The sequence below is a fragment of the Mustelus asterias genome, chromosome 12, assembly GCF_964213995.1.
Source record: "Mustelus asterias chromosome 12, sMusAst1.hap1.1, whole genome shotgun sequence".
In the NCBI taxonomy this organism is placed as follows: domain Eukaryota; kingdom Metazoa; phylum Chordata; class Chondrichthyes; order Carcharhiniformes; family Triakidae; genus Mustelus; species Mustelus asterias.
In genome coordinates this window covers 3,165,645-3,179,129 of record NC_135812.1, presented here as the reverse complement: position 1 = coordinate 3,179,129, position 13,485 = coordinate 3,165,645, and the positions used below count along the sequence as shown (strand labels likewise).

General features: G+C 54.4%; 1 protein-coding gene across 1 annotated transcript in view; it reads left to right on the top strand.

Moving 5' to 3' along the window:
* The first annotated feature begins 5,402 nt into the window (after positions 1 to 5,402).
* Positions 5,403 to 13,485, top strand: part of ncbp3 (nuclear cap binding subunit 3) — a 41,949-nt gene continuing 33,866 nt past the window's right edge. The window contains exons 1-2 of the mRNA XM_078224591.1: positions 5,403 to 5,828; positions 13,156 to 13,221. Of these exons, the coding sequence (XP_078080717.1) occupies positions 5,577 to 5,828; positions 13,156 to 13,221 (318 nt within the window). The 5' untranslated portion in view covers positions 5,403 to 5,576. The remainder of the gene's footprint in view (positions 5,829 to 13,155; positions 13,222 to 13,485) is intronic.

Here is a 13,485-nt window from a genome sequence, read left to right as displayed (position 1 = left end):
CAGTGAGAGTCAGCACTGGGGGTTTTGTCTGGGGATGATGCTCTGGTTCTGTGTGGGCTGTGAGCAACTCTCATGCTGGGGTGTATTTACAGTTGGCAGTGGTTCTGTGTCGTTGTGGGATCAGACAGGATAGCTTTATGAGCTTGATGAGGTTTGTGAGCTGTGAGCTGTGAGCTGTGAGCTGTGAGCTGTCAGGAATCCTCTCTCTGTGTGAGATCGATGTTTGGGGTCAGGGTTCGTCTGTTTATTTGAAGCTTTCCCGCAGCAGAGGATTTCAGCCACAATCTAAACACCGTGTGCGCAGAAAGCAAACAGCATCAGCATCGGGTGGAATCCGAAACCCGCATGGATCAGATCTGGATTGGAACGGGATCCGGATCAGAGCGGGATCCAGATCGGAACGGGATGCGGATCAGAGCGGGATCCAGATCGGAACGGGATGCGGATCAGAGCGGGATCCAGATCGGAACGGGATCCGGATCAGAGCAGGATCCAGATCGGAACGGGATGCGGATCAGAGCGGGATCCAGATTGGAACCGGATCCGGATCAGAGCAGGATCCAGATCGGAACGGGATCCAGATCAGAGCGGGATCCAGATCGGAACGGGATCCGGATCAGAGCGGGAGATCCAGATCAGAGCGGGATCCGGATCAGAGTGTGTTCCAGAACAGAGTGGGCTGGATCAGCATGGGGTCCGGATCAGAGCGGGATCGGATCAGAGCGGGATTGGATCAGAGTGGGATCTGGATCGGGGTGGATCTGGATCGGGGTGGGATCTGGATCGGGGTGGGATCTGGATCGGGGTGGGGTCTGGGATCGGGGTGGGATCTGGATCGGGGTGGGATCTGGATCGGGGTGGGTCCTGGATCGGGGTGGGGTCTGGATCGGGGTGGGGATCTGGATCGGGGTAGGGTCTGGACAAGGACTGCATTGACTCCCACTGGGCTATGGTTTAAAAAAAAGTTTATTAATGTCACAAGTAGGCTTACATTAACACTGCAGTGAAGTTACTGTGAAATCCCCTCGTCGCCACACTCCGGCACCTGTTCGGGATCACCGAGGGAGAATTTAGCACGGCCAATCCACCTAACCAGCACATCTTTCAGACTGTGGGGGGAAACCAGAGCACCCGAAGGAAACCCACGCAGACACGGGGAGAATGTGCAAACTCCACACAGACAGTGACCGAAGCCGGGAATCGAACCTGGTCCCTGGAGCTCTGAGGCAGCAGTGCTAACCACTGTGCACAGGGTGGGGGGCAATGAGCAGGGTGGGGGGTGGCAATGCGCTGGGGGGGCAGTGAGCAGGGGGGGTAGTGAGCAGGGTAGGGGGCAGTGAGCAGGGTGGGGGGCAGTGAGCAGGGTGGGGGGGCAGTGAGCAGGGGGGGCAGTGAGCAGGGGCATGAGGGGCAGTGAGCAGGGTGGGGGGCAGTGAGCAGGGTGGGGGGGGCAGTGAGCAGGGTGGGGGGTGCAGTGAGCAGGGTGGGGGGGGCAGTGAGCAGGGTGGGGGGGCAGTGAGCAGGGTGGGGGGGGGCAGTGAGCAGGGGGGGCAGTGAGCAGGGTGGGGGGCAGTGAGCAGGGTGGGGGGGGCAGTGAGCAGGGTGGGGGGGGCAGTGAGCAGGGTGGGGGGGCAGTGAGCAGGGTGGGGGGGCACTGAGCAGGGGTGGGGGGGCAGTGAGCAGGGTGGGGGGGGCAGTGAGCAGGGTGGGGGGGCACTGAGCAGGGTGGGGGGGGCAGTGAGCAGGGTGGGGGGGCAGTGAGCAGGGTGGGGGGGCAGTGAGCAGGGTGGGGGGGCAGTGAGCAGGGTGGGGGGGCAGTGAGCAGGGTGGGGGGCAGTGAGCAGGGTGGGGGGGGGCAGTGAGCAGGGTGGGGGGCAGTGAGCAGGGTGGGGGGCAGTGAGCAGGGTGGGGGGGCAGTGAGCAGGGTGGGGGGGGCAGTGAGCAGGGTGGGGGGGCAGTGAGCAGGGTGGGGGGGCAGTGAGCAGGGTGGGGGGGCAGTGAGCAGGGTGGGGGGGCACTGAGCAGGGTGGGGGGGGCAGTGAGCAGGGTGGGGGGGGCAGTGAGCAGGGTGGGGGGCAGTGAGCAGGGTGGGGGGGCAGTGAGCAGGGTGGGGGGGGCAGTGAGCAGGGTGGGGGGGCAGTGAGCAGGGTGGGGGGGCAGTGAGCAGGGTGGGGGGGGCAGTGAGCAGGGTGGGGGGCAGTGAGCAGGGTGGGGGGGCACTGAGCAGGGTGGGGGGGGCAGTGAGCAGGGTGGGGGGGCAGTGAGCAGGGTGGGGGGGCAGTGAGCAGGGTGGGGGGGGCAGTGAGCAGGGTGGGGGGGCAGTGAGCAGGGTGGGGGGGCAGTGAGCAGGGTGGGGGGGGCAGTGAGCAGGGTGGGGGGGCAGTGAGCAGGGTGGGGGGGCAGTGAGCAGGGGGGGCAGTGAGCAGGGTGGGGGGGCAGTGAGCAGGGTGGGGGGGCAGTGAGCAGGGTGGGGGGGCAGTGAGCAGGGTTGGGGGGCAGTGAGCAGGGTGGGGGGCAGTGAGCAGGGTGGGGGGCAGTGAGCAGGGTGGGGGGGCAGTGGTTAGAGTGTGGAAATCACATGGTTTTGGAAAGGCAGGGTCCTTTCTGCCGCAGCTGTGAGCGAGCTGAATCTGTTCAGATTCCCCCCGATCCCAGGGAGGCTGTCACGCACCCCCTGCCCCCCCCCTCCCCCCCTCCCCACCCCCCACCCCAACCCGGCCTCCATCCGCCCAGGCACTGAGCCCAGAGAATCTCACTCTGCCCCCAGCGGTGCCCCCTGCCCCCCCCCCGCCCCCCCACCCCCCACCCCCCCAGACCCCCCCGCCCCCCCAGACCCACCCCCCGCCCCCCACCCCCCGCCCCCCCAGACCCCCCCACCCCCCCAGACCCACACCCCCCCCCCTGCTTTTGCTGCAATCAGCCACTCAGAGTGAAACCCACCCAGACACCCAATAAACAACCCACCAGAAACTACCCCTACCCCAGAGACCACCCAGAACCCCCAAAACACCCCCTCCCAGAGACCAGCCGTAAACCCCACCCACCTCAGACACCCCCCAGGACCTGCCCCCCCCCAGAGATCACCCAGAAACCCCCCCTGCAAACACCCCCTCCCGAAAACACCATCCCAGAGACAACCCATAAACCACCCCCCCCCCCCAACCTCCCAAGAAACACCCTCTCCGGAAACCACCCAGAGACCACCCAAACACTCCAACTAAACCACCCCACCAGGAACTACTCCTTCCCCAGAGACCACCCAGAAAACCCCCCCCCGAAACAACCCTTCCCCAAAAACACCTCCCCAAAAAACACCCCCTCAGAGACTGCCCGTAAACCCCAACCACCTCAGACACCCCCCCCAGAACCTCCCCCAAGAACCACCCCCCTAAAATCACCCAGAACCACGCCCCCCCCCCCCCCCCCCACCCAAAACACCCCCTCCCCAGAAAGCCACCCAGACACTGGGACGATCCTTGCCGGCAGGCGACACAATCTCATCACTCAGCTTGTCACAGTTCACAGGGAGGTTTTATTCTGAGAAAACTTCACAATGAGAACAATGTAAAAAATAAAACAAACCAAATAAACAAATAATAAATTTGATCAAATGTCTGAGGGAATTGGCGATTGGGTTTTCACACAGGCCCGAAGGTTTGCAGGATCGGGTCTGTGCTTTGCCTCTTCCCGCAGAGATGGTTTGGTTCCTGGCAACTTTCCTGTTTCTTCCTCTATGGCCCATTCCTTGGAAACTCAGTGTCGACAGGGAATTCAGCCAAGGAGCGCACCACGCTGAAGCTGATGATATCCCTCCCGGACATCATACAGCTATATTTTCCCAAGATCAGGAGTGGGATCCTGGGCTGATTTTCACCGCCGAGGTCTGGAGATATTGGAGGCAAATGACAGCCTGAGGCATTGCTTTGTTTTTCTTGATTTCGGGATGTGAGCATCGCCGGCCAGGCCAGTCTGTTTTGCCCATCCCTAATTGCCCTTGAGAAAGGGTCGTTAGGGAGGGAGCTCCAGGACTTTGACCCAGCGACAGTGAAGGAACGGTGATATATTTCCAGATCAAGATCCTGTGTGATTTGGGGGGGAACCTCCGTGTGGTGGTGTTCCCGGGTATCTGCTGCCCTTGTTCTTCTCGATGGTAGTGGTCGGAGATTGGAAGGTGCTGTCTATGGGACCTTGGTGAGTTCCTGCAGTGCATCTTGTAGGTGGTACACACAGCTGCCACTGTTTGTCAGTGGTTGGGATTGACTGTTTGTTGAAGGGGTAGCAATCAGGTGAGCTTCTTTGTCCTGGATGGCTTTCTTGAGTGTTGTTGGAGCTGCACCCATCCAGGCAAGTGAGGAGTATTCCATCACACTCCTGATCTGTGCCCTGTAGATGGTGGACAGGCTTTGGGGACCTGCTCTTGTAGCCACAGTATTTATGTAGCTAATCCAGTTCAGTTTCTGGTCGATGGTAACCCCCAGAACGTTGATAGTGGGGGGTTCAGTGATTGTAATGCCATTGATTGTCAAGGGGAGGTGGACAGCTTCTGGTTTGTCGGAGATGGTCATTGTGTGGCACTTGCGTGGCATGATGCCCAGTGCCATTACCACTATACCACTGTCTCCACCTGAGATGCAGCTCAGACATCAACCAACATTTATAAAGTATCATTAATACAGTCAAATATCCCAATGTCTTTCATAGCAACATAAATGACACAAAGTCAAAGAAGTTCAGAAATGATACGCAGTTACGTAAGGGTAGGTGAAGGCAGAGAGTGAGGTGGAGAGATTTAGGGAGGGAATTCCAGAGCTTAGGGCCCAGGCAACTAGAGGCACAAGTAGGCTTACATTAACACTGCAATGAAGTTACTGTGAAAATCCCCTAGTTGCCACACTCCGGCACCTGTTCGGGTACACTGAGGGAGAATTTAGCATGGCCAATCCATCTAACCAGCATGTCTTTCGGACTGTGGGAGGAAACCGGAGCACCCGGAGGAAACTCATGCAGACACGGGGAGAACGTGCAAACTCCGCACAGACGGTGACCCAAGCCGGGAATTGAACCCGGGTCCCTGGCACCTTGAGCACCAGTGTTAACCACTGTGCCACCGTGCTGCCCCATTCCAGTGGTGTAGTGATTAAAGTCGGGGAGGTATGCGATGCCAGAACTGGAGGAGTGCAGAGATCTCGGAGAGTTGTAGGGCAGGTAGAGGTTCCAGAGATTGTGAGAGAGAGTCGCTGAGTGGATTTAAAAACAAGGACGAGAATTTTAAATCAAAATATTGCCAGATTTGGAATGGATGTAGGTCAGTGACCAGGAGGTAATGGGTGAATGAGACTTGGTGTAAATTAGGACATGGTCAGGCAGCAGGATATTGGATCAGCTGAAGAGTGGAAGGTTGCAGAGTGTTGGACAGTCAGGGAGGGGACCTGGTCACTGAGTGCAGACTGACTGTCAATGTGCTGCTTTGTGGCTGCAGTGACTCTCCGGGCCAGCAGGTGGCGGCGGCAGGTTTCCGCTGAGAGTCTGTCTGTGCCGGGTTCCTTCTTGTCCCCGCTCATACTCTTTAGCACTGGATGGTCCTCCGGCCGCGGCTCCGGCGGGCAGCGGGGGCTGCTCTTGCCTCCCGGCGCCTCTCCTTGGCAGCAATGGCGGCGGTGCGGGGCCTGCGGCTCTGCCCGGAGCCTGACGCCGAGGCCCAGCAGCCGCTGCCCGGCTCCGAGTCCGAGCGGGAGGACGAGGAGCCCATGGAGGTGGAAGAGGGAGAGATCGAGCCCGAGAAGCTCCACTCTGTCTCGGTGCGGAGGTCGCTCAAGGACCTGCTCCCGGTGAGGAGGTGGCGGCGGCGGGGAAAGGCCGAGGCTTCGGCCGGGCCTAGTGCCGGCTGCAGCCTGAGGCCCAGAGCCAGCGGCGGGAGGGAAACCCGCCCGGGGTTAACACCAGAGCCCAGGGGGAGGGAGTGCTGAGGGAGTGCCGCACTGTCAGAGGGTCAGTACTGAGGGAGTGCTGCACTGTCAGAGGGTCAGTACTGAGGGAGTGCCGCACTGTCAGGGGGTCAGTACTGAGGGAGTGCCGCACTGTCAGAGGGTCAGTACTGAGGGAGTGCCGCACTGTCAGAGGGTCAGTACTGAGGGAGTGCCGCACTGTCAGAGGGTCAGTACTGAGGGAGTGCTGCACTGTCAGAGGGTCAGTACTGAGGGAGTGCCGCACTGTCAGGGGGTCAGTACTGAGGGAGTGCCGCACTGTCAGAGGGTCAGTACTGAGGGAGTGCTGCACTGTCAGAGGGTCAGTACTGAGGGAGTGCCGCACTGTCAGGGGGTCAGTACTGAGGGAGTGCCGCACTGTCAGAGGGTCAGTACTGAGGGAGTGCCGCACTGTCAGAGGGTCAGTACTGAGGGAGTGCCGCACTGTCAGAGGGTCAGTACTGAGGGAGTGCCGCACTGTCAGGGGGTCAGTACTGAGGGAGTGCCGCACTGTCAGGGGGTCAGTACTGAGGGAGTGCCGCACTGTCAGAGGGTCAGTACTGAGGGAGTGCCGCACTGTCAGGGGGTCAGTACTGAGGGAGTGCCGCACTGTCAGAGGGTCAGTACTGAGGGAGCGCCGCACTGTCAGAGGGTCAGTACTGAGGGAGTGCCGCACTGTCAGAGGGTCAGTACTGAGGGAGTGCCACACTGTCAGAGGGTCAGTACTGAGGGAGCGCCGCACTGTCAGAGGGTCAGTACTGAGGGAGTGCCGCACTGTCAGAGGGTCAGTACTGAGGGAGTGTCGCACTGTCAGAGGGTCAGTGCTGAGGGAGTGTCGCACTGTCAGAGGGTCAGTGCTGAGGGAGCGCCGCACTGTCAGAGGGTCAGTACTGAGGGAGTGCCGCACTGTCAGAGGGTCAGTACTGAGGGAGTGCCGCACTGTCAGAGGGTCAGTACTGAGGGAGCCCCGCACTGTCAGAGGGTCAGTACTGAGGGAGTGCCGCACTGTCAGAGGGTCAGTACTGAGGGAGTGCCGCACTGTCAGAGGGTCAGTGCTGAGGGAGTGCCGCACTGTCAGAGGGTCGGTACTGAGGGAGTGCCGCACTGTCAGAGGGTCAGTGCTGAGGGAGTGCCGCACTGTCAGAGGGTCAGTACTGAGGGAGTGCCGCACTGTCAGAGGGTCAGTGCTGAGGGAGTGCCGCACTGTCAGAGGGTCAGTACTGAGGGAGTGCCGCACTGTCAGAGGGTCGGTACTGAGGGAGTGCCGCACTGTCAGCGGGTCAGTGCTGAGGGAGTGCCGCACTGTCAGAGGGTCGGTACTGAGGGAGTGCCGCACTGTCAGAGGGTCAGTGCTGAGGGAGTGCCGCACTGTCAGAGGGTCAGTACTGAGGGAGTGCCGCACTGTCAGAGGGTCGGTACTGAGGGAGTGCCGCACTGTCAGAGGGTCAGTGCTGAGGGAGTGCCGCACTGTCAGAGGGTCAGTACTGAGGGAGTGCCGCACTGTCAGAGGGTCAGTGCTGAGGGAGTGCCGCACTGTCAGAGGGTCAGTACTGAGGGAGTGCCGCACTGTTGGTGGATGTATAAGATCCTGTGACCGCTGATTTGAAGAAGAGCAGGGAAGTTTATCCCGTGAATTGGGACCAAGATTTTCAGGCAGCATCAGTTAGCTGGATGGCTGGTTTGTGATGCAGAGCGGTGCCAACAGCGCGGGTTCAATTCCCGTACCAACTGAGGTTATTCATTGTGGCTCCCACTTGTCAATCTTGTCCCTTGTTTGAGATGTGGTGATCCTCAGGTTAAATCACCACCAGTCACAGCCTGTGCTCATCAGGAACGAAGGAGACTTTACCTTTCTAATCTCCTCCAGCCCCTCAACCCTCCAGATTGTCTGTACTAATCCAGTTCTGCTCTCAGTCCATCCTGATTTTAATCACTCCACAATTATGGCTGCGCCTTCACCTTCCTGGGACACTATCTGTGGAATTCCATCCCTAAAGCTCTCCACTTCAATTTCATCCTTTAAAACACTGCTTAAAACTTTCCTCTTTGAGCAAGATTTTGGTCACCTGCGCTGTTGCCTTCTGTGGCTGGGTGTCACACTTTGTTTTGTGATGCCCCTTCGTACATTTCACAATCCCTACAGTTTACTGGTTTCCAACAATTCAGTAACTGGTTGAGTTTTAGAAAATAGGTGTTAAAGTGGTTCGCGCTGCTGCCTCACAGCACCAGGGACCTGGGTTTGATTCCGGCCTTGGATGACTGGAGTTTGTACATTCTCCCCGTGTCTGCGTGGGTTTCCTCCGGGTGCTCTGGTTTCCTCCCACAGTCCAAAGATGTGCAGGTTAGGTGGATTGGCCACGCTAAATTGCCCCTTAGTGTCAGGGGGATTAGCAGGGTAATATGTGGGGTTATAGGAATAGGGCCTGGGTGGGATTGTGGTCGGTGCAGACTCGATGGGCTGAATGGCCTCCTTCTGCACTGCAGGCATTTTATGATAATGCAAATAAAAGTTGTTGATTGTTGTGAGTAGTTAACTCCATAATTCTTGTTGTCATGATGATGGTAGATGGGCTGAATGGCCTCTATTATACTGTATGACTCTGAGATGGATCTTTGTCTTATCCGGCAGCTCTCACGTAAAAATACCTGTTTTTATACTTGTGAACGATCTGAACTCCGAATTCCATTTGTCCTGCCACAGCCCAAGTGTTTCCAATGCAAGAACATAAGCTCGGGGAAGCAAGCTTGGCCAAAAGCAAACTTACCATTCGGTAAAGCTCCTTCCTGGTTTCTTGTATTCCCATGCTTCCTCCTAACTCAGGAATGTGATTTAAACCTCACAAATAGTGCCGAAACTGGCATGTAAGATTCAGGAAGCTCCATGTGACTAGGTCATCTCATCAAGCGATGAGCACGATGTGAAGATGCATTTGAAAGAGACTGGCCCAGCAATGATGGGCTGCATGGCTGGCATTTCTCTGCTGTACTTATGGAAATGTTTGGATCACTGTTGAACGTTGACAGTTGGTGAACGATGTGTTTCTTTGCCGTCATGAGGCAGATTCTCTCCTCAAACTCCCTTTACGGTGTAATCCAATCAGAGTGGCTCCAGTGCACAGGAAGAGCAGTCAGCCAATCGGCAGCTCAGTTACTCTGTTATATCATTGGCTGAGTTGGAGCTTGATTTTCTTTCCCCATCTTTGTTTCATGTCTCTGCACCGCCCGTGCTCAAAAATCCACCCGTCTTTTATCCGATTGGATTGCAATATCGCTCACTGATTGAGGCATTGGCCAGCTGTCTGTACCAGTCTCTCCTCTCACTCTGTTTCCTTGAGTCTACTGGATAGAGTCAGCAGTGTATAATATACTGCAGACTAAATCCACAGCCCAATCTCCCGACTTCTACAGCAGCTGTTTGCAAGCTGCAGGCATCTTGCTGTCTGTCCCCCTGCATCAACTGAAGGTCTGGCTCAAGAGAATTCCTTGTACAATGTCATCCACCCTCTAAATGCAGCTCACTCTAAGCTCTTTGTTCTGACTTGGGGTGGCACGGTGGCACAGTGGTTAGCACTGCTGCCTCACAGCGCCAGGGACCCGGGTTTGATTCCTGGCTTGGGTCACTGTCTGTCTGGAGTCTGCACGTTCCCCCCGTGTCTGCATGGGTTTCCTCCGGGTGCTCCGGTTTCCCCTGACAGTCCGAAAGACAAGCTGGTTAGGTGCATTGGCTGTGCTAAATTCTCCCTCAGTGTACCCGAACAGGCGTCGGAGTGTGGCGACTAGGGGATTTTCACAGTAACTTCATTGCAGTGTTAATGTAAGCCTACTTGTGACACTAAGAAATAAACTAAACTGCAGCAGCTACCTGTTTGCCCCTGTGCTTGCTGACTCATGCTGGGTGCTGGTCTGGCAGTCGCTCGGATTTAAATTTCTCATACTTTTTTCAAATCCCTCCATGGCTTTGCACTTCCCTAATCTCCAACAAACCCTACAGCTGTGATCACTGCTCTCTGCTGATTCTGTCCTCTTGAGCATCCTTGGTTTTACCGTTGGTGGCCGTGCCTTCAGCTGCCTGAGCCGTAAGCTCTGGAACTCTCTCCCTAAATCTCTCCGCCTTTCTCTCCACCTTTAGGATTTGTCTTAAAACCTGTCTCATTGACCAAGCTTTCATCACCTGCCCCAGCATCTCCTTACATGGCTTGGTGTCAGACCATTCTGCTGTGAAGAGCTTTGGAACATTTCACTTCATAAAGGTGCTCTATAAATGCAACTTGTTCGTGCAGACCTACATTGTTGAAGGGTCCCAAAGACTCAGCCCAAAACCCTGTCGCCACTCACTGCAAACTCCCGAGAAAATGGGTGGAAAACAGAATGGCTTGTTTTTATGCAAAAGTGAAAGGCCTGTATTTCTATTGCATCTTTCACAATCTCAGCATGTCTCAAAGCATCTCCCAGCCACTGAGGTCTAGTGATTTTTGTAATCGAAGTAACCTCTGGACCGGGCCTAGGATAAGCGTCTTATCTGAAAGATGGTATTTTTGTCACAAGCTGCGCCGATGTTATCTGCGAGGAAATCTCAACTTGAAACACGGTTTGTGGTGGTGTAAAGTTTTGTTTTTGGAATGGTGTGAGGAGTCACGTGAAACCCCAGCCAGAATCACCAGGCCAGCAGCCGTGTAATGATCACTAAAGACTATTTATTAAATTAAAGGCAAATATACAAGAGTGGGACTATAACACTCCCAAGACAATTAAATAAATGAATTACTAAACGCACACAGTTTATATGGAAATTACCCCTTGTTCGAGAGTATATTGCAATCCCTGAACTCATTAAGACTTCCCTGTTCCCAAACAACATCCATATTAAATAAATCTTTCAGTCAAATCCTATTTATTCAATACAAGGCGGATGACCCAAGTATTGTTCCAGCGAAGATATTCAAACTGCCTTTACAAAGGTTTCTGCACTGCCTTGGCTCTTAGACTTCTCAGATGTAAATGGCCTCTTGGCTTTGAGATGTTAAACTGGCCTCTGAGATATTACATTGCCTGCCTGCTTCTGCTGGTGCTGGCAATTATACCCTGGTTCCTCCATAATTCTCCCTTCTGTGTATTCGGGCTGTCTGTATCTCTCATACTCGATGACTCTCAAAATTAGCATCTGTGTATCTCCATCTGTTGTCTAGGTGAGCTGTTTCCTGATGATAGGGCTATTTACACCTGATTATGTCTAGATGCCTGTTAATCTTGTTACTGGGAAAGGTTAAATCTCATCATCCCCTTTGGATGCTGTCACGAGGCAGGTTTTAATCTGTTGCTGGGCAGATCATATCCTTGTCAAATTCTTGTTCCTGCTGTTACGAGGCAGACCCATGATATCTCTCTCCAATAGTTCCAGAATTCCACACTGTTTGTAATGCTCCTTTTCTCCTGGGTGGTAGGGTAAGGGCTTGGCTGGATTTTGTGCTTTGTTTCCAGGGTGATAAGTTTGGAAGAATTCCCATTCCACCTCGTGTTTTCCATAAGCTTCCTGGGAACTCACGGCAGAAAGCTGCCGTGAATCTTGCTGGGAATATTAAGAAGTTTTTATTATCCAGGAACGTAAATCATGGGAGTTGCAGGATTGGGGAACATTGGTTCATGTTCCAGGGCTGGTGCATTCAAACAAATGAATTGGGAGCAGGAGGAGGCCACTCGGCCCCTCGAGCCTGCTCCACCATTCAATAAAATCGATTGTAACCTCAAACCCACATTCCTGCTTACCCCCGATAACCTTTCACCCTCTCGTTGATCAAGGATCCAGTTCTGCCTTAAAAATATTCACAGATTCTGCTTCCACAACTAAAGCATAACCCCACCTACTCCTGTAATCAATTCCTTCGCAATGAATATTAACATTGTATTAGTCTTCCTCTTCCCCACTTAGCAAATTCCCATTCAGCTTCCTTGATGCACTGAAGACTGAATTTATAGTGGACTGAACTGGGACGACGGTAATCAGATTAAAGATGATTAACGACTCAGCCGCCACAGCTGAGAGTGAGTTTACCCGGTCTAACAGATAGGAACAAAGAACTTTGCCTGCTCACACAGTACTTTCCAGTTACTACCCATGACAGACTAGATTAAATTTTAAAAGCAAAATTGAAGAACAAGATTAGCACGTTAAGCTCCCCCGCTGGGAGCTCAGGAACCCGGGTACGGGGAGGGTGTTCAGTTACTGATCGCAACAGTGAGAGCGGCTGGGGCATCAGGACTGATTTGTGCTCACGAGCATTGTCCAGAATTTCCTGCGACATGGACAGCAATGAAAGGGTTAAAAGAGAAGGACAATTTGCATAAACTTTGCTTGTACTGTGAAGTTCGCGGGCTTAGGGTAATGTGATTTAAGATGTTTAAAATATTAATAGGATCAGTACGTACGGTAAATTTATCAAGAGTTATTGAGCTAATGCAGGAAAGTAAAGCTGCAGTATAGATTAGCCATCATCTACTTAAATGGTAAAACATGCACAAGGGGCTGAATGGCCTCCTCCTGTACTTATAAAGCAACAGAAGGGGGCAGTGCTCCTGTGATAACACCCAAAGTCAATTGACCCGTTAGTTCCCATTGTCGAGGCTCATGTTTGGAGAATGAGGACATGAACAAGGTACAGAGAGACATGGACAGACTAGTGAGAGTCAGCACCTTCAGGAACTGTATCCCAGTGAGAGTCAGCACCTTCAGGAACTGTATCCCAGTGAGAGTCAGCACCGTCAGGAACTGTATCCCCAGTGAGAGTCAGCACCTCCAGGAACTGTATTCCAGTGAGAGTCAGCACCTCCAGGAACTGTATTCCAGTGAGAGTCAGCACCTTCAGGAACTGTATCCTGGTGAGAGTCAGCACCTTCAGGAACTGTATCCCAGTGAGAGTCAGCACCTTCAGGAACTGTCCCCCAGTGAGAGTCAGCACCTTCAGGAACTGTATCCCAGTGAGAGTCAGCACCTTCAGGAACTGTATCCCAGTGAGAGTCAGCACCTTCAGGAACTGTATCCCCAGTGAGAGTCAGCACCTTCAGGAACTGTCCCCCAGTGAGAGTCAGCACCTTCAGGAACTGCCAGTTTGCTTCAGAATATCGATTTTTAACATCTGGGTCAATAATCTCTCAGAGGTGCCTTTAATCTTTTTATCTTTCAATTCCTTTTACACAGGACACCAGCAGGCGTTATGAGAACAAGGCTGGTACTTTCATCACTGGCATAGATGTCACCTCAAAGGTACAAATCACTTGCATCTTTTTCTAGATTTGTGATGTGTTTAACAAACTGAGGAGGAAGAATCTTCATTGTTCAAGTGAAAATGATATGGGGGGTCTAAGGGTCCTAGGGAGGCTGCAGAAGGCACTCGTTTAATCCATGTTATCATGGGCGACACGGTGGCACAGTGGTTAGCAGCTTTGCCTCACAGCGCCAGGGACCTGGGTTTGATTCCCGGCTTGGGTCACTGTCTGTGTGGAGTTTGCACGTTCTCCCCGTGTCTGC